Source organism: Dasypus novemcinctus, chromosome 17 (genome assembly GCF_030445035.2).
Source record: "Dasypus novemcinctus isolate mDasNov1 chromosome 17, mDasNov1.1.hap2, whole genome shotgun sequence".
In the NCBI taxonomy this organism is placed as follows: Eukaryota; Metazoa; Chordata; class Mammalia; order Cingulata; family Dasypodidae; genus Dasypus; species Dasypus novemcinctus.
Window position 1 is genome coordinate 51213863 of NC_080689.1, and position 27044 is coordinate 51240906.

Below are 27044 nucleotides of genomic sequence, written 5' to 3' on the forward strand. Positions count from 1 at the left end.
TTTGTTTATTATTATTATTGGAATAATGAAAATTCTCAAAAAATGAAGTGATGAATGTACAACTGTGATTATACTAAATACCATTGATTGTATGTTTTGTATGGATTTATGCTTTATTAATATGTATCAATAAAATTGATTTGGTTAAAAAAAAAAAGCCAGAGATAATTAAGCTTAGTGAGGAAGGCACATTGAAAACAAAAGATAAGCCCAACACAGCCTCTTGGACCAAACAGACAAGTTGTGAATACAAAGGAAAAATTCTTGAAGGAAATTAAAAATGTCAGTCCAGTGAAGACACAAGTGATAAGAAAGCAAAACAGCCTTATTGCTGATATGGAGAAAGTTTTAGTGGTCTGGATAGAAGGTCACACCAGCCATGACATTCCCTGAAGCCAAAGCTTAAGGAAAGCTTAAGGGATGATTGGGGCCCATGAGGTTCTGTGTTTGCCCTGCTCTGTCCCAGCAGTTTTGCTTAGCGGGGTTTTGGCTTGTGTGCCCTGGAAAGGCTTTTACAAATGACTGTTCCAGTTCCTAAGCAATAAAATTGACCATGGTGGGAGAAATGGATGTGGCTCAACCAATTGGGCTCCTATCTACTATATAGGAGTCCAGGGTTCAATACCCAGGGCCTCCTGGTGAGTGCCAGCCCATGTTGGAATGCCCCCCTGCATGGGAATGCGACCCAGCGCGGGAAAGCTGCCCCACTCAGGAGTGCTAGCCGGTGCTAAGAGCTGGCTCAGCAAGATCATGCAACAAGAGACACAGAAAAGAGAAAAATAAGAAGACATAGCAGAACAGGGAGTTGAAGTGGTGCAAGAGAGTAATCGCCTCTCTCCCCGAAGGTCCCAGGATTGGTTCCTGGAACTGCCTAGTGAGAATACAAGCAGACACAGAACACACGCAAATGGACACAGAGAGCCAAAAATAGGGGGAATGGCCAGGGGGGTGAGTAGAGAAATAAATAAAATAAATCTTAAAAAAAAAAAATTGACCATGGTGAAATGTAAATAATAATAATAGTAATAATATGGGAATCCTGTATTTTAGGTATGATTTTTCTGGAAACTCACAACTTCTCTAATTAAAAAAAAAATTCTATTCCAGTGAACACACAAATGATAAGAAAGTGAAAGAGCCTTATTGCCAATATGGAGAAAGCTTTAGTGATCTGGATAGAAGGTCGCACCAGCCACAACATTCCTTAAGCAAAAGCCTAATCCAGAGCAAGGCCCTAACTCTCACGAATTTCGAGATATGAGGAAGCTGTAGAAGAAAAGTCTGAAGGAAGCAGAGGTTAGTTCATGAGGTTTAAGGAAAGAAGCCATCTCTCTAACATGAAGGGTAAAGCAGCAGGTGATAATGTAGAATCTCCAACAAGTTATCTAGAAAATCTAGCTAAGATAATTAATGAAGGCACCTACTTTAAACAACAGATTTCCATCATGGACAAAACAAACGTATATTGGAGAAGATGCCATCTAGGACTTTCATAGCTAGAGAGATGTCTAGACCGGCTTCAAAGCTTCGAAGATAGGCCAATTCTCTTGTTACAGGCTGATGTAACTGGTGACTTTAAGTTGAAACCAATGCTCATTTACCATTCCAAAAATCCTAGGGCCCTTAAGAATGATGCTAAATCTACTCTGCCTCTGCTTTATCAATGGAAGAACAAAGTATGGATGACAGCACATCTGTTTATAACATGGTTTACTGAATATTTTAAGCCCACTGTTGAGACCTGTCAACAAAAAAGATTTAATATACTACTGCTCATTGACAATGTACCTAGTTACCCAAATCTCTGATGGAGATGTACAATGAGATTAATGGTGTTTTCATTCCTAGATATTTGATTCTTTTAGTTACTATTGTGAATGGAACTTTTTTCTTGATTTCTTCTTCTGACTGTTCATTGCTTATGTATATAAACCCTACTGATTTTTTGTTGATCTTATATTCCACCATGTTGCTGAATTCATTTATTAGCTTTATGAGCTTTGCTGTAGCTTTTTTAGGATTTTATGTATATAAAATAATCTCATCTACAAATAGGGAAAGTTTTACTTCTTTCTAATTTGGATGGCTTGTATTTCTTTCTCTTGCCTAATTGCTCTGGCTAGAATATCCAATACAGTGTTTAATCCTTGTCTTGTTCCTGATATTAGATATCCTGATATTAGATATTAGTGGTAACAGTGCATATCCTTGTCTTGTTCCTGATATTAGAGGGAAAGCTTTCAGTCTTTCACCATTATATAGGATGTTAACTGTGGTCTTTTCCTAAGTGCCCTTTATCATGTCACAGAATTATCCTTCTATTCTTATTGTTCTAAGTGATTTTATCAAGAAATGGTGCTGGATTTTGTCAAATGCCTTTTCTGCATCAATTGAGATTATGTAGCTTTTTTCCTTCATTGTGTTAATGTGGTGTATTACATTAATTGATTTTCTTATGCCAAACCAACCTTGCATACCAGAGATAAATCCCACTTGATCATGGTGTATAATTCTATTAGTATGCTGTTGGATTCAGTTTGCAAGTATTTTGTTGAGGATTTTTGCATCTATATTCATGATGATGTGGGCTATGGGTGAGAGGCTCTTTGTCTCTTCAGAGAAACTTAAGCTGTCTGTGACTTGTGGGTGTGAGAAGGTAAGAGGCTGCAGTTCTGCCCTTGGTGACCATGGCAACGACTCCAGTCCCAGGAAACAGTTTAACAATGCAAGGTCTATAAACTTTAAATATTCAGGGGAAATGCAAACCAAATGTGCTAAAGGCTTATCTAGAATGTATGAAGTCCATGCTAAAAGCTTACCTAAGATGTGGAAGATATATATGATAATGCAAGCCTATTGAGAACTGAAACAAAAGGACCATTTAACCTTTCCTCTCTGTATAAAAGAAACTAGAAAATCTTATTAGGGGCTCGGGTTTGCAACAGGAAGCTCCCGAGTCTGGCGGGCCATCAATAAATTATTTTTCCTTCCCCAAATCATTCCTGAGTCCTGGCCTCTCTATACGCAAATAATTGAACCTCTCTGGAATTCTGCAACAATGAGAGTTATTGGTATATAGCTTTCTTATCTTGTGGTATCTTTATTTGGCTTTTGTATGGGGTGATGTTTGCCTCATATAGTGAATTAGGGAGTTTTCCCTCCACTTAAATTTTTTGGAATAGTTTGAGCGAAAATTAAGTCTTTTGGAATGTTTGGTATAAAAGGCAACCTATTCAATGGGAGAAAATGTTTGGAAACTGTTTATTTGATAAGGGTTTAAAATCCAGAATATATAAAGAAATTAACAATAAAAAGACAAGCAACCCAATTTTAAAAATGGGCAAATTACTTGAAAGAGGACATACGAATGGCTAATAAGCCACAAAAAGATGCCAACATCATTAGCCTTAGAGAAATGCTAATCAAAACCAGAGTGAGATGTTATTTTGATATAGCCTGTGCATAAATTCAAAATTGTTTCCAAGCGTACCTAGTCCCTAGAAGTCCAAATAAGTAATATAGGCCCTACAGTCTTTGAATGTTCAGAAACTATAATTTCTTAAACTATAGTTTAAGACTATAGGTGTATTCAAGGTTGCATCCAGATGGAATGTGGAAGATACGCTAAATCCAAGCTGGCTTGGAATGTGGGGAATATGCAACTCACCTGTAGGAAATAACCTATCTGATACTCAGATCAAACACTGGAGAAACTAACCAAAGGTCTGTTTGCATACCATCACCCTTTGTCTCCCTAATCTTTTTTTTTTTTTTTTTTTTTAAGATTTATTTATTTATTTAATTTCCCCCCCTCCCCTGGTTGTCTGTTCTTGGTGTCTATTTGTTGCGTCTTGTTTCTTTGTCTGCTTTTGTTTCTTTGTCCGCTTCTGTTGTCGTCAGCGGCACAGGAAGTGTGGGCGGCGCCATTCCTGGGCAGGCTGCACTTTCTTTTTTTTTTTTTTTTTTTTTCACGCTGGGCGGCTCTCCTCATGGGCGCACTCCTTGCGCGTGGGGCTCCCCCACGCGGGGGACACCCTTGCGTGGCACGGTACTCCTTGCGCGCATCAGCACTGCGCATGGCCAGCTCCACACGGGTCATGGAGGCCCAGGGTTTGAACCGCGGACCTCCCATATGGTAGACGGACGCCCTAACCACTGGGCCAAAGTCCGTTTCCCTGTCTCCCTAATCTTAAACCTCTGTATAAAAGGGACCAAAAAATGCTATTCGGGGCTTGGTTATTATTAGGACAAGAGTCCTCCGAGTCCGGCTTGTTGAAATAAACCAACTTCCTTCTCAGAGTTCTCGTGTCCTGGCCTTCAATACCGCGCACACCCCACTTCTCTACAACATTTTGGGGGCTCGTCCAGGATAGCGCTGAGAAGGTCAGAGGCAGCAACAGTTGTTTGCCCCTCCCGGACGTCTCCAAGGAGGCCGGAAGGGCCCAGGTGAAACCCAGCCCTGGGCACCCCTGGACACCCCATTTGAGTCCATAAAGAGGTTGTGGTCTTCGCTGGAGCCCTCCCAGATGAACTGGAGGCACCGGAAGGTTTGAGAGACCCTGAGAACGAAGCAAGGAGCTCCACATGTAGGACTGGTAAGACTCCCGGGGGCATAGTGCAGGAAAAGCCTAATTCTAAAAGTAGGAGGGAACCTGATCAACTCTCTAAAAGGGGAGGCCCTAGTATTCCTGAGAATACAGGAGGAAGCTGTCTCCTCTCCAGGTCCGAGGAAAGGAAAGGGGGGTGGTTGTGTGCGTGTGCTTGTGGCGACTGAGTGAGACGCAGAAAATCACTTCTGCAGGGCGAGTGCGGAGTCCTGATCCACGGTTCCGTGGCAACCTCATACTATCAAGGGCGGTCTGTGGGGTCCCTGCAAAGAGACCCTCTTCTGTATCGGGGGCTTATATACCGATCCACTAAGGTTAAGAGGTGCCGAAAGCTCCCACAAGGGACGCGGCCGGAGATGGATGAAGCGTAAGGCTTGAGTGACTGCTGTGTACCATCACCACAGGGTGGAAATGGGAAAAAAACACAGTAAAACCCCTTAGGTTGTATGCTGAAAAACTTTCCCCCGTGCATTCCCAGAAGATGTGTACGGCATAAGGTTTAAGCCAGGAAAGCTTAGAATGCTTTGTGAATTATAATGGCCAACTTTTGGCATGGGCTGGCCCCAGGAGGGCACTTTGGATCCCCGGAGCATCCGTAAAGTCCACGATGCAGTAACTGGAAATCCAGGACATCCAGACCAATTCCCCTACATTGATGCTTGGGAAAACGCTGTGAGCCAAAACCCACCTTGGTTAGGGAAGTGCATGACTAAGGAAGCTAGAATTTGCTTAATACAGAAACCGAGGGGTGCCGTCCCAGGGACCAGACCAAACAATCACCGTGCAAAGGGCCCAGAGAAAGTGCGCCCCAAATCCAGTGCCGATCTGCCCATTTCAGAAGGGCCATATGAACATGAATTTCCTCCGCCTTATGCCATGACTCCCACCCCGGCAGTACTAAGGAATAAAAATGAGCTAGTCTCCCTAAGCAGTGCCCCATTGTCGTCATCCACGTGGGAAAGTGCGTCGCCCACACCATCCCTGCCGCTGCTTTTATCGCCATCTGAGAGGGCACCTATACCATCCCCGCAGTTGCCTTTATCGCCATCTGCACCTGAGAGCCCTATGCCATCCCCAGCTTTTACCGTCTCTGTAGCAGTCTTTGGTACCTTCCAAGGGAAAATGCAGACCAGCTGCTTTTACAGCTAGTTACCCCTGGCAACGCCGGCTGCAGTGCTGCCCCTCAGCCAGGAAGGAGACGCTGAGAGGCGGCAACTCAAACCACAGGGAGCCCCGGGGGCAGAGGGAGCAGAGAGAAGGGCTGCCTTTCAGCTACCTCTCCGTGAAGCCTAGACCCCAATCTTTTACGATGCAGATGGCCAGGTTCAGGGGGGAAACAGGACATTCATCTATCAGCCCTTTACGACAATGGACCTCTTTAACTGGAAAAGCCACACCCCACCATTCTCGGAGAAGCCTCAGGCCATGACAGACCTTTTCCAGTCCATCATACAGACCCACAAACCCACCTGGGCTGATTGTAAACAACTTATAATGATTTTATTGAACTTTGAAGAGAGAATGCATGTCACACAGGGAGCTCTAACCTGGCTTAGAGAGCACTCACCTGAGGGAACTTTGGACAGTGATCAATATGCCTGCTTGCAGTTCCCAGAGGAGGACCCCCTGTGGGATCCGAATAGTGCCGTCAGGCTCAACCAACTAGAAACGTTCCATAGGGCCTTAGTTGAAGGATTCAAGACGGGGAGCTGCAAGGCAGTGAATATGGCAAAGACAGTCAAATTCTACAGGTTCTGCATGAGAGTCCTGCTCAATTCTATGAGAGACTGTGTGAAGCGTTTCGTATATACACGCCCTTTAACCCAGACGCTCCAGAGAGCCAAACAATGGTCAATGCAGCATTTGTTGCCCAATTACAGACTGACATCTGAAGAAAGCTGCAGAAATTGGATGGGTTTGCTGGAATGAATATCTCTCAGCTCATGGAAGTAGCTACTAAGGTCTATGTCAACTGTGATGTAGAAACAAGAAGGGAAGAAAATAGAAAAATGAAAAAAAGGCAGATCTTCTGGCAGCGGCAATTGTGGAAAAATCCATTCCTGAGTCAAGAAAAGTAACCTGGCAAGCCCCAGCCCCAAGGAAAGGGAAAGGCCCACGTCTAGGGCGAAATCAGTGTGCATACTGCAAAGAGGATGGGCATTGGAAGCGAGAGTGTCCCAGCTGGCCACTTGACCTGGCCTCTGCAGCCAAAACATTAGCCAGAAAAGTAAATCCTCACAGGGCCTACTGGATGGAATGCAGGAGAGTATGGGCCATGATGTGGACCATTGACTATGAGGTGCAGAGGTGCCCAAAGATGTACTTACCAAATCCAATGGATGTGTCATGATGATGGGAATGAGTGTTGCTGGGGGGGGGAGAGGCGGGGTGGGGGGGGGGTGGGGTTGAATGGGACCTCACATATATATTTTTAATGTAATATTATTACAAAGTCAATAAAAAAAAAAAAAAAAAAAGAAAAGCCAGTGGGGCATCACAACCCAAACGCTGGGTCCGAAGTTCAGAAAAAAACCCTGCAGATCAGATCATTGGGCTGGCAGGAATGGAGGACTCTGATGGAGATTATTAGGACAGACTGGCCTCCTATTGGCCCTGCGGAGCCTATGGTCAGAGTCCAGTTTGGGGCCATACCATACATATGGTGGTTGACACTGGGGCTCAACATTCTGTAATGACCAAGCCAGTTGGGCCTCTATCAAAAAGACAAGCCACTATCATAGGGTAAGGTATGAAGGAAGGTGCCCAATGGCTCTTCCTTCAAGCCAGGACCTGCAACATGGAGACTGTTTTGCCTTAGTGAGACTGGCCAATCCATGGCCATGCAGTTCCCCTTTGAAGATGTGCCTGAAGTATGGGCAGAGGGTAACCCAATGGGGATGGCACATGACATTCCTCCAGTTATTATTGAAATAAAGCCTACGGCCAGTCCAGTAAGCATAAGGCAATATCCAGTTCCACGCAAAGCACAAGAAAAGGTCCAGCTACATATTCAGAGATTGCTGAGTGAGGGCATATTGAGGCTGTGCCAGTCTCCGTGGAACACCCCACTCTTCCCAGTTAAAAAGGCTGATGGGGATTACCGCTAGTAATAACCCTTCATTCTGCGGTTTCTAATCCATATACTCTTCTCAGCTTAATACCCTCATTGGCAATCTACTTTTCATCCCTAGATCTTAAGGATGCCTTCTTCTGCATTTGGGTAGCACCCTGGAGCCAGCCGATTTTTGCCTTTACATGGGAAAATCCAAACTCAGGTGAAAAGCAGCAGCTAACATGGATGCAATTGCCTCAGGGATTTAAAAATGCACCCACTATTTTTGGACAAGCCCTGGCCAGTGATCTCAAACCCTTTAAAGCAGAAAGCCATAATTGTTTTCTTCTCCAATATGTAGATGACCTCATTCTCGGAAGTCCCACCTATCAAGACTGCGCTGGTGGAACCCATGCTCTTTTAAAGCATCTACAGCAGAAAGGCTATCGGGTGTCTAAGAAAAAAGCCCAAATCTGCCTACCTCAGGTCAAATATTTAGGTTATAAAATAACGCAGGGGCGCCGTGAATTGGGACTTGAAAGAAAGCAAGCGATCTGTAGTCTCCCTGAGCCCAATACCCACTGGAAGATGTGAGAGTTCCTTGGGGCAGCAGGATTCTGCTGCAATTGGATCCCCAATTTTGGGATCCTCGCGTGCCCCTTATATGAAGCCACAGAGGGGGGAGATCGTGACCCCCTGCTCTGGGAAAGCCCACAGAAAAATGCTTTCACTGCTCTGAAACAAGCTCTAATGGAAGCACCGAGCCTCGGACTTCCAGACCTCACTAAGCCGTTCTACCTCTACGTTCACAACCGCCAAAGCATTGCAGTAGGAGTACTCACTCAATACCTCGGTTCCTGGTAAAGACCTGTAGCGTATCTATCCAAACAACTGGACACTGTAGCCCAGGGATGGCCCTCATGTTTGCAAGCCGTAGCAGCTGCAGCCATGCTTACAGTAGAAGCTATAAAATTAACTCTTGGGCAGCCTATAATTGTCCAGGTTCTGCATGCAGTAATCACAATCTTAGAAGCCAAAGGAACACATTGGCTTACTAACAGCCGCCTGGTTAAATATCAAACCCTATTATGTGAAAATCCATCCATCCAGCTGGAACTTGTATAAACCCTAAATCCCGCCACCCTGCTACCCGTGGAGCCAGGGGTTCCAGCCCAGAACTGCCTGGAAACATTGCAAGAAGCATATTCCAGCGGCCAGACCTCCAAGACCAGCCACTGGCAAATCCTGACATGGAGTTCTTCACAGATGGGAGTAGCTTTATGCAGGGCAGCAGTCGGCGAGCAGGATATGCTGTAGTAACATCTGAAACCACAGTAGAGGTGCATAACACATCAGCACAGAAAGCTGAACTCATTGCCCTCACCTGAGCCCTGCAACTTGCAGCTGGAGCCAAAGTTAACATCTACACAGACTCCAAATACGCCTTCATTACCCTGCATGCACATGGAGCCTTATACAAACAAAAGGGACTCATTAACTCGGGAGGGGAGAGCATTAAATATGAGCATTAAACACAGATTCTGGAGCTACTAGAAGCAGTTTGGGAGCCTGTCAAAGTGGCTGTAATGCACTGTAAGGGACACCAGACAAGCCATAGCCCCATTGCCCAGGGAAATTGTAGGGTAGACGCTGAAGCAAAAAGAGTGGCACGGGAAGGATCCTTATCTGAAAACCTGGCCACCGCTCTCATTTTTCAACATCCTAATTATCAGAACCTCCAGTATCCAATGCCTGCTCTCTTCCGCAGCCTCTGAGTCACCAAGAGCCGCAATATACTCAAGCCGAGAGAGAGTGGATACTCTCTGAGGGCGGGACACAAGGAGAAAATGGATGGTGGACACTGCCTGATCACAGAATAGTTGTGCCACAAATATTAGCAGCAACTGTAGTTCAAGGCTACCATGAGAACACACACTTGGGAAAAACCCATCTTAAGAAAGTGTTAGAAAGATTCTTCTACACCCTAAGACTAGTCGTTATTACCCATGCTGTATGCCAGCGGTGTGTGGCATGTGCAAAAAATAACCCTCGCCAGGGGCCCCAGGAGCCCCAGGAGTCCAGAGAATTGGCAATATGCCTCTTGAAGATCTAGAAGTTGATTTCACTGAAATGCCACGATCCGGAGGCTATAAATATCTCCTAGTCCTAGTTTGCACGTTTTCTGGCTGGGTGGAAGCCTTTCCCACTCGAACAAAAAAATCTGAAGAAGTAGCTAAGGTTCTCCTCAGGGAAATCATTCCTCACTATGGGCTACCCCTCTCAATTGGCTCTGACAACCGACCTGCCTTCGTCTCCGAAATCACTCAAAAGATTGCAAAGGCACTGCGCATCCAATGGAAACTGCACGCCGCTTACCATCCTCAGAGCTCAGGATAGGTAGAGCGAGTGAACCGTACGATAAAGATTTACATTGCCAAGATTTGCCAAGAAACTGGGCTAACATGGGTGCAAGTACTTCCAAGTGCTCTCCTACAAGTTAGAGCCAGGCCTAGCCGAAAACTAAGCCTAACCCCTTATGAAATCCTCTTTGGGAGGCCTCCTCCCTTAATCAGAAATATAGGAGGGGATCTCAGAGAAAGAGGAAACTTATCAATAGCCCAGCAGATGATCAGCTTAGGAAAAACCCTACAGGAAAAACCCTACATAACCTGCATTACTGAGTCCAAGAAAGGGCCCCCATTAGCTTAAGCAGCTCTGTACACCCGTACAAGCCAGGAGATGCAGTTTGGGTCAAGGACTGGAAGTCAGCTCCACTAACCCCTCGATGGCGAGGACCCTATCTTGTCATTTTATCCACCCCCACTGCAGTTAAAGTAGCTGAAATAACTCCGTGGATACACCATAGCCAAGTCAAGCAAGCTGCCCCAGAATCCTGGACCTGTATTCCAGATACCCACAGCCCAACCAAACTCATCTTGCGATAAAAAGGAACACCAAGCCCTGCTCCAGTCACACCCCGGAAGCTGACTGGTCCACACACGGCTGAAGATTGAGGATGGAACACCAAGCTTTGCTCCAATCACACCCTGGAAGCTGATTGGTCTACGCACAGCCGAAAATTAGAAATCCAGTTTAATCCGTTACAATGCCCCTTCAGCTATTTTTCTACTTCTAGCCCTAACCCTCCCCTGGTCCCAGGTCGACACCACGGAGTGTGAGCCTTGTATTCAAAAGGTGCGTGCAGGGGCCCATGTCAGCACCACATTAATATATCATAGTCATTACACCTGCAAGGGCCAGATAACCACCTGTCAGTTTCAGGGAATCTCCTATAGTGTCTGTAACGCATCTGGCCAATAACCTGCTATGACCCTAGACCCCCAAAAGTCTCCCATAAATGGGAAATAAGAGTGCTTGATCAAAATGGGGAGCTACTTTCCTCCACCCCAGTCACTAGCCAGAACTGACGAGTGTCCCTCCTATTTGACGCATGTCAAGTTACAGACTCCGGGATACCATGGAACACAGATTGTGAGGGCTCAGCTGGGAGCACACATGTACTCATAAGAATAAGTATATGTGCGCTCCAGAAATAAAAAGTGCAGCCCAAGGCGGGGGGGCTTTTGGTGCAAATACATAGGTGCATACTACTGCCCCTACTGGTCTTGTGTCACCTGGGCCACCTGAAACACAGACATAGCTAAACAAACGGCTATCCTCACCAAGGGTGTGGCCTCAGCTAACTGTCCACATGGTCCATGTAACCCCTTAAACCTCACCATCCTTAAACCTGAATCCTGGCAGACTCAGGGAGTCCAAATGGGCCTCCACATTGATGGTAAAGGAATAGACCCAGGAGCCTACATCTGGGTTGGGTATCGGGAATACCCACTCACAAATAAAGCCCATTCTGTGTTCCATTCCTTCTATGAAGAAATGGAAAAGCCTTTTTCCATCCCACAAGCTGCAAGAAACCTCTTTATAAGCCTGGCTGAAGTGGTAGGGGCAGCCTTAAATGTCTCCTCATGCTATGTATGTGGCGATAACTAATATGGGAGACCAATGACCCTGGGAAACCAGGGAATACAATTACAGCCAATCATATAATGCAACTGACCTCCCGGCTCTCCCCCGAGATAGTGTGTGGCCCTTGCAAACTTCTGTCATAGAAAAATATTGTGCTTCAAGGGCCTACCTAAGCTCCTCTATAGCTGTTGGAAACTTAACATGTACAGGGGGAAAATTCCAGAGTTATACCACAAATACAACAGAGCCTTGGGGAACATGGAACGAATCTGACCTCGTTCTCATAAATTGTACTTTCCCCAAATTAATCACAGTGTGGAACTCCACCACAAAGGGCCCCTTTACTGCCCCAAATGGTTTGTACTGGATTTGTGGGAAGGTTGCATTCTGAGAACTTCCGCGAAACTGGTGTGGAACTTGTATGCTTGGTACAATAAAACCCTCCTTCTTCCTCATTCCCTTAACAGAAGGGAAAGAGCTAAGCCAGCCAGTGTATCAAAACATAAGGGAAACGAGGGCTGTCACTACCTAGGGAGGTGAAGAATGGCCCCCTGAGCATATAATCCAATACTATGGGCCAGCAACTTGGGCAGAGGATGGCATGTGGGGTTATCGAACCCCTATCTATATGCTAAACTGAATCATCCGACAAGCTGTGGTGGAGATAATAACTAATGAAACTGCCCATTCACTAAACTTACTAGCCCAACAGCAAACTAAATTCAGAAATGCTATCTATCAAAACCATCTTGCCCTAGACTATCTGTTGGCAGCTGAAGGGGGAGTTTGTGGAAAGTTCAACCTCTCTAACTGCTGCCTTGAATTAGATAACACTAGAAAGGTTATTGATGAAATTACAAGCAAAATAGTAAAAATTGCTCATGTCCCAGTGCAAACCTGGAATGGTTGGAATTTAAATAATCCCTTTGGAAGCTGGCAGTCAATAGTAAACAATTTCAAGCTTCTACTGGGAATAATTGCCTTCTTCATAGGAGCAAGCACCATCCTTCCATGCCTCCTCCCTTTCATCATAAACAGAATGTACACCCTAATAAATGGTATAGTAAGAAGGCAAACAGCTGCCCATCTCATGACTCTATATACATACCCGTCAGTCCAGAGGGACTCAGACAGTAGTGATGCCGAAGCTTAATAACTTAAGCTTGACCTCAGAGGGGGAAATATAATATAGCCTGTGCATAAATTCAAAATTGTTTCCAAGTGTACCTAGTCCCTAAAAGTCCAAATAAGTAATATAGGCCCTACAGTCTTTGAATGTTCAAAAAGGATGTAAGACTAAAGGTGTATTCAAAGTTGAATCCAGATGGAATGTGGAAGATATGCTAAATCCAAGCTGGCTTGGAATGTGGGGAATATGCAACTCACCTGGAGGAAATAACCTATGATACTCAACTCAAACACTGGAGAAACTAACCAAAGGTCTGTTTGCATACCATCACCCTTTGTCTCCCTAATCTTAAACCTCTGTATAATAGGGACGGAAAAATGCTGTTTGGGGCTCGGTTATTATTAGGACAAGAGTCCACTGAGTCCGGCAGGTCAAAATAAACCAACTTCCTTCTCAGAGTTCTCGTGTCCTGGCCTTCAGTACTGCACACACCCCACTTCTCCACAACAATTTCACGCCCTCGAGGAGGATGATTTTTCAAAATGAGATAAGAAAATGTTGTGGAGGATGGGGAGAAATCGGAACCCTCCTACATGGTTGTGAATGTAAAATGTTGGAGCCACTGTGGAAAACAGCTGGGTGGTTCCTCAGAAAGTTGAACTAAATTTACTATATTATCCAATTTCACTTCTAGGTATATATCCCAAAGAATTGAAAGCAGGGACTTGGATAGTTATTTGTACACGAGTGTTTATCACAGCATATTCATTTTTTTCATAGCCAAAAGATAGAAACAATCCAATGTCCATTAACAGATGAATGAATAACAAAATGCACTATAGGCATACAGTGGAATATTATTCAGCCATAAAAAGAAATAAGGGCTGATACGTGCCACAACATGAATGACCCTTAAAAACATCTTATAGAGTGAAGTAAGCCAAAATGGCAAAACTGTATGATTTCTCTTTATATGAAATACTTAGAATAAGAATTTTCTTAGAGGCAGAATGCAATGGTTACCAGGGGCTGGGGAGACAGGGTTTTGGGGAGTATTGCTTATTGGCTATGAGTTTCTGGTTGGGATGAAAAAATGTTCTGAAAATAGTTTTGGAACTACACAACATGGGAATTAAATGTTCTAGAATTACCCAACATTGTCATTGTACTTAGCATCATAGAATTGTATGCTTTAAAATGTTTACCATATGGATATTTTACCACATTAAACAAAATGAAATAAAGAAACATGAAATGAATATGGATCTGAGTAGCTGAAGATACTTAACCTATGTGTCCGTACTGTGGATCTCAGGATATGGTTATAGGGTAGGGAGAGAGATATACGTTGGATACTCTCCTGGTTCTTCTATATTTTGACTCTACCTTTTCCCAAGTCTCGCTTAATGCTAAGTACTCTGTATTTTTAAGGCAGGCAATTCAGGTTCATTCTAGTGGGAAGAAAATAAATCTCCTCACTTAAGTAGCAGAAAAGTGTTAATGACTTTTTGACAACTCCTGGAAATATTTATTTTAAAGACAGTATCTAAGTGGATGGCAGTAATCCTTGTGTCTAAAAGAAGGGAAATATTTGGGAATAAAAAGATCTTTTTGGCTTACGTTGCATCATGTGGAAATAATTTTCACAAGTTGTTTGTGAAGTCATACAGTTCCTCCCAATAGCTCTAATCGCCTTTTCTCTGAAACCTTTTGCAGAGCTGCTGTGATATAATCTATTAAATTTAAGTTTAACCTATTTAGATGTCATCTCATTTTTCCATCTTGTGGAAATAATCCAGAAGATGAACCAAAATATGAGGGGGATAAGAAGCAGTAAAAGACCCATATAGTAGGTGTTTGGAATAATTGAGAGCTGATGTTATTTTAAAAGTTTGCCATTTTATATAAAACTTGTGTGCCACTTGGGAAGTTGAAATTAGGTGCCCTTAATTTGTTTAGCTGTAACTTACATAACTGACGTACCTGAAACTTTCTAGATACCCAGTGTCTTTTCTCCCCCTTGAGTTTCTAATAACTGTTTAAAATTCTGTCCTTTCCTATCAGGTTTACTTTTAAACACAGTAAGAATGGGGATAATGCTTTTAATTTTTTAAAAACACTTTGCTGTTGTCAGTTTGTCCTCACAGAAGTCCTTTAACTTGCCTGAGTGACATCTCCAAAGAAATGAAGAGTTGTTGTCTAGTGACAGTTAATGACTTCCTACTATACCAGCAATCCTCAGCCATCTTCTAGGAGGTTTTAGCTTATGGTTGAAGGCTTCCATTAGAATGTTGCATTGGCTCTGAGAGTACCTGGTATTTTGCTGGGGCACTGCTATTTCATTTGTTAGAGTATGTTCTCTTAGCATATTATGGACAAACCTATTGAGTTTTTGGCCAAGTCATTTTAATTCAGTTGCTTGGTTATTAAGTTGCCATCTTAGAGCTCCAAAAATGCCTGATTCCAGCCCTTTTTCATTTTCAGTTGGATGACTTGCTTTATGATTTACAGTATGATTTTTTTCACCGTTTAGGAAACTTGGGTTAGCATGCTCTTTACACAATAGAAGCAGGTCTTATTGGCTATTATATTTGAAATAAGATTGCCTCAGGATAAAAATGGACTTAGTATATTGGTTGTAATATATATTGTTTAAAAATCTCATTGAGTGGAGTCAGTGTGCCTCAGTGGTTTAGTACCAGCTTCCCACATTTGAGGTCCAGGTTTCAATCCCCCAGCTGTAATACCTAAAAAAAAAAACTCATTGAAAAATTAAAAAGTTAATAAATCACAAGTTATTAGCTTTTTGAAACTATCTTAAGGAACAGCATGAGCTATTTCTTTAGATATCAGCTATAAGAACAAATTGTAGGGCTGAGGGCATGTTTCTGTTTTACAAATTCTTAATGAATTTCACCCTCCACAGTTGTCCTCCTTCCTCATAGTCTTGTTATCTTTTTTTTGAATATCAAAGTGCTACCATGTAATAGGTATAGGGTTTCTTGTTGCAGTGATGGAAATGTCCCAGAATTAGAGAGTGGTGATGGTTATACAATATTGTGAATATATTAAAAACCACTGAATTGTACGCCTTAAAATGGTGATGTTATGTGAATTATATGTCAATAATAATAAAAATATTTAAAGGTTATTTTAACCCCCACAAAAAGTGCTGCCATACAAGATTTCAATATCAAATGATAATGGAAAAAATCAGATATTGATTCTGGCTCATCTCATTTTTCACTTAGAGAATAGTCTTCTTATAACTTAGATGTGATGAAAATTCTTGCCTTGCTCATCTTTGGAGTTTGTATTTAATGATTATGTATTTTGATGGTCTGAGATTTAGGTTTTGTGTTTATAGGGTTGGTTGAGTAAGTCAGAAGAAGTAGTGTTTGATGTCAGAAAATAAAGCAAATGGAGAAATGACACCCCTACATAGAAAATACTGGAAATGGCAGAGGAAAAGGAAAAAATACCCAGTTTGACAGGTAGAGAAGTGACTCATAGTCAAGTCCTGACCTCCATTGCATTGAGATCAGAACATTAAGGGAGTCCTCCCACCTGCAGCCTGTCATATTTATATAATTGCAAAAATAAGTGGTTAAGGAATTTCAAGAGTCAGTTTTCAGAAAGGTTTTTAAGTTATCTATTGTTAACCACTGCTCTAGTTTTTCACAGCTCTTTGCTGCGGCTGTGGGAGGTAGTCAAGGCCTGGCACCTGTTGTTTTTTTTTTTGCCAGAGGTAGAACAAAGGTTTCTCTGCATTCCTGGTTAGAAAGATCCAGTAATATCCTGAAGTAATCCCAGCAAGTACAGCTGCCATCTTTACCTCAGTTAAGTCAAAAGTGGCATTAACTGTGTTTATGTCTCCTTTGTTTCTGCCAAGGGAAGGTGAGGAAAATGGCACTGGTAGTGTGAAGAAAGCATTTTTATCTTTGTGTATTATTATCTATGGGGAGGTAGTCTGCTTACATTAAGACTTTCTACCCAGTCTGTAGTGTCTGTTTGAGGAGGTGGGGGCAGGGGTAAGGGTGGGGAGGGAAAGTGAGAATTCCACTGCCTAGGGAGAACAGGTTTCTGTGTTAACTCTAAATAAAATACTCCTCATTGGTGAAACAAAATTTATGTTAAAAAGTATTGGCCATTTACTTCTAGCTTTTTTTTTTTTTTTTTGACCAATAGTGTTGCAAGTGTAAGATGCTCCATTTGTGCTTCTAGGATCCCCGTATGCAGGCTTCTCCATATCTTCCTCAGAAGCACAGGCCAGAGAGTATCAGGGTCATTCTGTATCTTTATGCTCTTTAACGTGTAAGCACTTTGAGACTCTGAGGATAGCCTTGAGCTTAAGAAGTGGTCTATAAAAGCCACTCAGAGTTCCTGAATGCAACCCAAACCCAAAAGATGCTTTAAAAATCTTAATTGATGATGATCTCAATTTTTTCTAAAAGTGAAAAGGAAACAAGAAATCTTTATTGAGCACCTGGGAAGGAGTACAAAGATACATAAAAACGTAACCATCCAAAGAATATTTAATGCAAAGGAAAATCCAAAAAATGGACGTAAATTGGTTAATGAAATTTTCATGATTTGATATTTCAACTTAGTTCTAGGGGAGATGTAAAATGTAGGCAATAGGAGAAGGAAGAGAAGCATAAATGGGAGGAATATCATAAGGAAAGACTTCTGGGGCAGGATATGATGAGTGGACGACTCTAGGTAGAGATAGAAGTTCGATCTGAGAGGGAGGACACATGGCTATTAAGGCAGATTGGGCCTAGTCAGAGAGATATAGCAACTCCAGGCAGAGCACTCAGGCTTAGGGTTAAGTGGGCAGGAAGTGTCATCACTATTTTGTCCTGTACTTCTTGGACTGAAGATAGGGAGTAGAGATAGCAAAAGAATGGATTACTAGAACTTTGATCAATCTCTCTCCTGATAAATCTAAACAAACATAAACAATGATAATATCTAAAAGCTTATATACACGTATACTAGTAATATCTAATCAGTGCCTTTAATTAAATAGTAATATCTAATTTGTGGAGCTAATCAAAATAGAACAAAAATACTAGACAATAATAGCATGTAAATAGAGAGGGTTATTGGAGTTAATGTGTTTCAAGGTCATTGTGTGGTTTAGGAGAAGGTTAAAAATAGTAACTTTAGACTTTAAGTACGGGCATTTAGTTTCTTTTATACAGAGAGGAAAGGTTAAATGGTCCTGTTGTTTCAGTTCTCAATAGGCTTGAATTAGCATATATGTCTTCCACATCTTAGGCAAGCCCCCAGCCTGGACTTCACACATTCCAGATAAGCTTCTAGCCCATTTGGTCTGCATTTTCTCTGAATATTTAAAGTTTGTAGACTTTGCATTGTTAAACCGTTTTCTGGGACTGGAGTCAGGTGCCATGGTTACCAAGGGCAGGACTGCAGCCTCTTATCATCCCACACCCACAAGTCACAGACAGCTTAGGTTATCTATTAAGAGACAAAGAGCCTCCCACCCATAGCCCACATCAAGAGAATCAGCAAAGGATAGTGAAGCAGCTTAGGAATAGCAAGCAAGGAAGCCTAGGCCTGACAGTGTAGGGGAGAGAATAGTGTTCCAGGAACTCAGGAAGAACTGTTGCCGTGGAAGAGGTACCACACATTGGGAGCTGTGGACATAAAGGAACATGACCTCAACTAGAACCAAGTGAAGCCAAGAAGGAGTTGGTGGTGGGGGAACAGATATCCTGACCTCTTTCTCCTCTTGCTGAACCCACCTGTAAGCCAGAGAACAAGGGGGTGATGCTGTCTTTAGAGAACAGCCTCACAGGACATGGAACAAGAAAGAAAAAGGGCGGAGAATAGATGTAAAAGGACAAATGAAGAGTAATTAGTCTAGTTTTCAGGGAAGAAGGGACTTGGAAGGTCTTTGCTATAGAGGAACCATTTCTGGAATTCAGGGTCTCCTGAGGGACTTATGGTGCAGTGTAAGTGATAATAATGAGAAAGCCACAGGAAGTTTGGGAGTGAGTGTAAACGCAGGTTTACTTATGAAAATGTTTTAAATTTCTCTTGTGGGCAGAGCTCCTGGGTATCTTACGTATTCTATAATTGCTGTCCAAAAAGCCATTGCCGATTGCGACCTTTCCACATGTTCGCATTCTCTCCAGTCATTAAACACAGTAGACACAGAGTTACAGAGCTGTAGGTTAGAGGGTTAATATAAGTTTATGAAATAAATACTTGTACAAGAATAGCCAGAAATAGCAGCAGTGTGCAACAGGGGAAACAGAGAGAGATTGAGAGGTGATTAATTTTCTTGTCTGTTTTTTGTTTCCTATTATTATTATTATTGAAATAATGAAAATATTCTAATAATGATTGAAGTGATGAATACACAACTATGTGATTATACCAGATACCATTGATTGTACACTTTGGATGATTTGTATGCTTTATTAATATGTATCAATAAAATTGATTTGTTAAAAAAAAAAAAAAGGCTTATGAAAGAATAGCCCAAACAGGTGATAGGCCTTATTATGGCCAAAGTTTGTGCTCAGCAGAGTTCCCTTGTGTCAATAAATGAAACCAAAAGAAACACTTGGGTAATAAGCCTTATGAAACCTGGCCAGCTGTATGCATGTGGTCTTCCTGACTCAGTATTGATTAGTTAGATCCTAAGGCACCTTTCCCACTCTCACCCTTCATGTCCCAACTTTAGCATTTTTTTAAAAAGAAACTGCAACATGTTAGAAGTTTCCCAAGTTGTATCATAATATTAATTATGATCAATAAATTGGGGATAAAATTTTGAGAGAATTTTGCGTAGGAAATAGTAATATTATAGAAAACAAATAATGGGATTTTTTATTTGTTTTGTTTTAAATGGTCCTACTTGGGTATTACTAAGCCGTAAGTCCATTATATTTTTGATTTTTAGCATTTTGTCACTACCGTATTTTGCAGAATTGCTCAGGGTATGTCTATAGACCTAGAACATTATATACAAAGATGTTATTTAGTGTGTAAGTGGAGAAAACTGAACATTTGCTTAATTACAGCCTTCAATTATTATATAGACTAATAATCAATTATACTCTCTGACCCAGCTAGGAAATGCTAGGAAATTAGGATTTAGGCTTGATAGGTAAGAGTTTCCTGAGGAGGTTAAAGTGGATACCTGAGAAAAGAATTCCTTACACATGTGTGAAATGTACTTCTCTGGAAATCTTTAAGGCTGGCCTGTTTTTTTTGTTGGTCTGGGAGAGAGCGGCCTCTTGAGGATTTCTTAATATTTTAAGACTTTGGCTTTTACGTTTGGAAATGCAGAGTTTCAATATTTTGCCTTTGCTTTCTTTTCTAATCTGAAATAGTTATTTAAACCCTTCAGTTTAATATAAGGCTGTACCCCCCATTATCACCAAATACATATTCTTGATTGTGATGTGATATGCTTGTTTATTCATGTACTACCTATCTACTTTCTGACTCTCCTCCATGCTATACCCTCTACTAAAAAGAAGCAAGTTCTAACTCTTGGCTCAGATGCCTAAATACGGTAAGCTTAGTCTTGTTGTCTCTCTTGTTATTACCAATTAGGTTCACATAAGGAAGGATGACTGAAAAAAATACTATTTCAGATTGTTCATTTATCTTCTGCTTCTGGCTTGATAGACATCACCTACATTTTTAAAGATATTTTCAAGATCATTGGATTTACTTTCTGCAGGGTACCCTAGCCAATGTGAAATTTTAACAAAACCCCATGTGTTGCGCTCCAGTTTAAAAGCTCTTTTATTTTGTTTAAGGATTAAACCTAGGATCTTGTACATATGAAGCAGGTACTCAACCACTGAGCTACATCTGCTCCCTATGGCTCTTGAATTCCTTATAAAATATTTTGATAATATAAACTGAGGAAGGTAGACCTTGAGAGTGGAGGGAAAATATATTTGTTTAACTTTGGACTTTCTTTAGATGGCTTACTATTTCTCTTTAGTATTTGGTATACCTTATTACTGGGCTTCATTAATACTTAGAGGTTCAGTCAGAGGTAATTTGAGTACAGAAACCTACAATAAACTGACAGCCCCATAATCAGAAAAGATCCTGGCTATTCATTAATACACTCTGCTCAGTGATTCCTAACTATGAATAGTGTCCGTGATAATCTTTCCCAAAAAATAGAAAATAGGGTGATATATTGTTGTGACCAACTTTCTTTCATTGAGGCAAAACACTGGTTTTATCATCTTTTCTGCCAATTTCCTGAATGTATATGTTAGACTCTGGTAATTATTAGTTTCTAGACCATTGTTTCCAAGGCCAAATGTTAAATCAACAACAACAAAAATACACACACACACAAACTTAAAAATTTCAGTAAAAACTGAATGAAAAACAAGAGGCTGTCAAATCTGAGACCTATTCTTAACCAACTGAACTCCGTAATCAGCCATGAATTTGTTCTTTCCAAAAGGAAATAATCCTGACTGCAGCTTGAATCCAGAAGGCTTACATTATAAATATTCTTTCTTTCTTTAAAATCGGTTTTTGCTTTGGACCAAAAGAAAACTTGGCAGAGTTTCCAGGTTCATATATGAGACCACACTCCTCTCCTCTACTCTTCTATTCATGTTGAGGAGAGGGTTCCCTGTGAGTAAAGAACGCCGCCTTCCCTCCCTTTGGAGGCCTTTTGCTGGGAGAGGCCTGCTCTTTCCCTCTGCACTCACTTCTCCTGGGGGGTGTTCATTGGCATCATTGTAGGCTCAGCACTGCTGCTTAACAACAGCAAAGGTGCTTTTTCAAAACAGACTCTGAAGGTTCTTCCACCTGAGGGCAGAGTAACTTCCTCCCTCTGAAAAGGCTCCAAGGGTGTCCTTTACCTACATGGAGAAGGAAGTGAGGGGATGCTGTGGTATCTAGAGCTGAAACTGTAGAGAAAATAGCATTGGCTTGACAGTTCTACCATTGACAGAGGGACATTATTAGGCAAGTCATTTAACATGCCTGGGGCCTCAATTTCATTATCTCGAAACCAAAGTAGTTGGATTATATGATCACTAAGGATCCATACTATTCTTAAAATGTGATTCATGTTCTTGAAGATCTATTTATTTTTTTAAGATTTATTTTTATTTCTACCTCCCGCCTCCTCCCCCCTTCACCATGTTTGTGCTCACTGTATGCTCTCTGTTCGTCTTCTTTTTTAGGTGGCACTGGGAGCCAAACCCAGGACTTCCCATGTGGGAGGGAGACACCCAGACACTTGAGCCAGCTCTGCTCCCTGCTTGTGTCTTTCATTGTGTTTCCTCGCTTTGTCTCTTCACTGCATCATCTTGGTGCATCATCTTGTTGCGTCAGCTTGCCGCACCAACCCATCACGTCAGCCTACCATCTTGCTTGTCTTCTTCAGTAGGCTTTGGGAACCGAACCCTATGTGCCTCCTAAATGGACTTCCCATATGGTAGGCGGGCACCCAACTGCTTGAGCCACATCTGCTTCCCTTGAAGATCTTGAATATGGTCATTTTTGGATACATATAATTTGCCCTTCTTTCTCTAGATATTGTGGGCCTAGAATCTGTCCAGTGTACATGATACTTCTGCCACTGCACTTGAAATCCTTTCTTTTATGTCTACCTAATTTAGGATTGATTGACCACTGTACACAGTGGGAAAACAGTGACTGAAGAGAATGTTTTTGAGGGATCTTGGGGAGGGGTGGCTTGCAGCAAGTGGAAAAACCCCAGGAATGTTTATTGCTCTGTCAAGATCGCAGGTTAGTATATTAGTCAACCAAAGGGGTGCTGATGCAAAATACCAGAAATCTGTTGGTTTTATAAAAGTTATTTATTTGGGGTAGAAGCTTACAGTTACCAGGCTGTAAAGTGTAAGTTACTTCCCTCACCAAAATCTATTGCTGCGTGTTGGAGCATGATGGCTATGATGTCTGCCAGGGTTCAGGCTTCCTGGATTCCTCTCTTCCTAGGGTTCATTTCTTTCTGGGCTCAGCTTCTCTGTTTTCTCCACAAGATTAGATGTAGACTATGAGGCCTTCTAGGCTTTGCTTCTCTCCACAAGGCCAGCTATAGACTATTAGGCAACAGGCGCTGACTCTCTCCCTGGGGCTTCTGCCATGTCTAAGGGGCTGTCTCTATTCCTCTGTGTTCTTCTCCTGTGTGTTCACTTCCTGGGCCCCAGCTCAAAGCTCCAGCATCAAAATCTCCAACTCTTGTCCTTTGCCATGCCTTTTATCTGTGAGTCCTCACCCACCAAGGGGCAGGGACACAACACCCTACTGATGTGGCCCAATCAAAGCCCTAATCATAATTTAATCACGCCCAGGTACAAACAAGTTTACAAACATAATCCAATATCTATTTTTGGAATTCATGAACCATATCAAACTGCTACAGTTAGTAATTATCTGGTTGATGTTTCCTAAGCTACTTGTCACAATTTCTACGTAACTACTAACTCCGAGTTAGCCCAATTGCCAGGCTAACTCAGGGCCAGTGCAAATCCTCCTTCCGTTGCTATACTATAGTGGAGACAGCATGGGCTTTGGAGTCAGCCAGAGCTGGGAATTCACATTCTGACTCTGCCTTTCTCAAAGTTTATGATACAAGTCAGCCTCTCTGTGCCCTAAGGTCCTTGTCTGTAAAGTGGCAATACTTAACTACTTACCTTAAAAATTATTATAGGATCAAATGAGATCACAGATGTGCAGAGCTTCTCATTTGCCTCATAATGAGAACACCTGACATTTGTATACCTCTTCACCGATTATGAGACACCTTCCTAAAAATGGTTTAGGGCATTGTAGAAGAGCTGCTTTGCTGGGTAAAATATCAAAGAGGCATTTGCAGAGTTGAGGCCTGAGCCAGCCTCTTTATGAGTAGGGACCTAGAGCCTTTGGAACTGGGTCACACTGGATGGAGAGACCTGTCTGTCTTGGGATCCCCTTTAAAACGTTCTTTTGTTTTTCTAGGAATCTGAATTTCTCTGTTTGGAATTTGATGAGGTCAAGGTCAACCAAATCCTGAAGAAACTCTCAGAGATAGAAGAAAGTATCAGCACACTGATGCACCCAGCCTAACTGAAGATGATGTAAGGAAGGAGTTGGAGGTGTTGATGCAAAGGTGTCCATGGTCCCTCCCAATGACTTTTTTTTAATCTTGTTTTTCCATTGGTATTAAATCCTCAAATTCAAACCTTGACTGCCTCTTCTTGCTGGGATTTCTTTCTCCCTTGCCCTTTCATTTACTCTTACAGTTGTTCCAGTGCAGGGATTCTCATACTTTAGCATGCATATGAATCACCAGGGGGAGTTGTAAAAACATTTTAAAATTAATTTTAAAAGCAGGCTTCTAGGGCTCTATGCCCAGAGATTTTGATTCAGTGGGAATGGGGTGGGATCTAGGAATTTGTACATTTGACAAGTAATTCGGATGGCTCTGATAGAGTAAGTTCAGGACCACAACTTTGGAAACCTTCGCTATGATAGTTTGTTCTTGGGTGGGATTTTAGGAGTTTATACAGGATAAATCATGCAAGAATTAGAAAAGGAGGAAGAAAACATTTTAGGCATACATATCCAGGGCTGACCTACAGTGCTATGTGTCCTGCATTGAGAAGTCTAGAGGTCTTTCTAATCTAGAAGAGGCATACCTGAGCTTAGTAAAACCTGAGAGAATTGTAGAACTAATTCAGGCACTTGGATTTGTCTTGATCTAATCTGTTTGCTTTGATCTGAGTTACTGTAAGACTCAAGCTTTTCTGGAACCTAGAAAAACTGGTCTCATCATGAAGGGATCCCTTTCACTTGCCTTGGAATTGTGGAGAGGGGAAATGTCAGTGAGGTTATATGAGGTCTTTTATCTCAGAATATTTTTCTGAGTCATCAAATAAAACTGCTTCTAGAAAATTTCTGCAAGAAAAACTAGTGTAATGAAAACTAGATCCTAATAAAGAAGTTACACCAAATGCTAAGAGTACTCCAAGAGAAGGCTGTAAACCAATATATTGAGGCTGTGGCCCTTGTTGAGCAAGTCTAAATTCTAAAGATTTAGAAACTTTATTTGCCTTTAGGATGTAATATGTTCAAAAAATGTGGTTCTTTTGATTCACGGTTACAGCATGTGTCAGTTATAATGAATTTATTCCAGGGCAGTAATAAGTCCTCTTCTGTTAAACAGTTTCTCCTAAATCAGTTTGAAGACATTTCAGAAGCTTTTCCAACACTGAAGCTGAAAATACTGGCTTCCTTCCTGATTAAAACCATCCCAGCAGTTAGCAAACAATGACCAGAAGGTTTTTAATGTAGCCCCTGTGAACCCTTCAGAAAACATCTTGAAATAGTACTATAAATAGATTCAGAAAAGACTTGTAGATTTGGCCAAGAACTATTAAAACTTGCTTTTCTGTTCCCAGGGCTACTGCCAGGCAATCCAGGAGAATTTAGACAATGTCTCCTGCTGTAAAATGGAGGAAAAGAATATCACATCAGATAATGGGATTCCAGATGTCTTTGGAAGGAAGAACTGTAGCTACCACATTAATATTAACTCACATATCCTATGAAAATATGTGAAAATGTGAAGGAACAGTCCATGGACCCACAAGGAATGCAAATCATTGTCTTCATTTGAAGCTCTGTTTAGGCCATCCTATGAAAGTAATAGTCACAAAACTGAGCATGGGCTTTTTCCAGTATTTTATTTTTATTATATCCTCAAACTCGCAGTAGTTTGAGGATATACTTGCAGTAGTTGAGGAAAAACTACTGTTAATGTTTACTGAGTTTCCCAAAATTAAAAAAAAAAGAGTTTGCTCAAGTGGTCCTCACATTTAACACTATGGTTTTCGGACAAGATGTGTTTGTGTGTGTTTAATAGTTATGGTAGTTTTTTTATTTCTGATTACCAAAGTAGTATATATTTATTATAGTCTATTGTGAAAATATAGAAACATGCCAAAAAGAACAAATGGCCTATCAATCTAACGTACAGAAATAACAGAAAAAAGGCTAGAAATCAAAAACAAGTTGCCTTACCTGGAAGTGGAGTACATATATTTTGAAGACTTTGATAAACATTGCGAAATTGCTCTCCAGAAAGGTTGTATCAATTTTTATTCCCTCTAAGGAAGGAAAATAATTGGATATTTGTATTACTGTATTTTCTGGGACTAAGCTGTTTTTTGTAAGTTTTTGAGGGACCCTTAAAATAAACCAGGATATTTCCCTGCGGATAGTGCAAGAAGCATGCTATTAACTCCTGATAGGGCCATTAGGGAAGGAGAAAATTGACTTACAGTTCACAGCAGAGCCCACTAGGTCTTTGACCCCAGGTTTAAACCAGTTTGTTCTGAGTTCAAGACATGTAGGACAAAATTAAATTAATCCTTAACCAGAATTAAAGAATTTGTCCTTACTTAAGCCATAAGCACTCTGTAACTTAGTCTGTTTATAAACAGTCAAGCCAAGCCAGGCCAAAAGCTAGGTTTCAGAATAAACTCAGTTACTTCCAACCTTCTGTAGTGTTGCTAAGGAGCAATGAATTTGGCCTTATTCTCAGAACTGACTTTACTTAAAATCTCTGGCTTTTAGTGGCTTCATCCACCATTATAGCTGTTTCTTGCCTTTATAAAACCTCTCTTCCCCAAGTCTTATTTCAATGATGATTCATAAAGAATACAACATTTTAAAATTTAGTTTAATTTATTCTCCCCCAAATGCAAGAAGGTGGTGAAAAGCAAAGGATGACATTGTCTATCTGAAATCATATTAAATAGCTGTCATTGTGTCAAGCTACTAGTTATTGAAAGTTCTTTTTTTAGACCTGGGTGAGAATTTGGAAATCAGATATAAATAGAAATTAAAGGAAAATGAATGTTAGAAAATATTGTATTGTTTTCTATAGTCTATAGTAATATCTAGCCCTGTGGAAAGAACAGACTGTCGCGTGAAGCCTACTGGGGTCAACCGAGAAATGTTTGAATGTTTTCCTAAAAGAACAGGATGCTGGAAGGGATGAGCCTTTGTGGAACAATTGCTCCCTTATAATTCTTAGTTCTCCAACTTTGCAGCCAAGATTTTCAAATACTTGAGATGGTGACTTACTCAGCAGAAGGGAAAACCCAAATGAAACATAGTTAGCTTGAGCTTAACTCCGGTTGTAAAGTGTACAGTTGTTTTTTACCTCACAGTTTCAGAAATAGCAATTTTTATCTGTATGGTCAACTGTCCTTTTTGTGGAGATGGCCATACT

The 27044-nt window shown here is 41.4% G+C and overlaps 1 protein-coding gene across 1 annotated transcript in view; it reads left to right on the plus strand.

Moving 5' to 3' along the window:
• The window catches only part of COMMD1 (copper metabolism domain containing 1), a 222344-nt gene extending 198351 nt beyond the window's left edge, over window positions 1-23993 (plus strand). The window contains exon 3 of the mRNA XM_004476528.4: window positions 23765-23993. Within this exon, the coding sequence (XP_004476585.2) occupies window positions 23765-23872 (108 nt within the window). The 3' untranslated portion in view covers window positions 23873-23993. The remainder of the gene's footprint in view (window positions 1-23764) is intronic.
• The last annotated feature ends 3051 nt before the right edge of the window (window positions 23994-27044 follow it).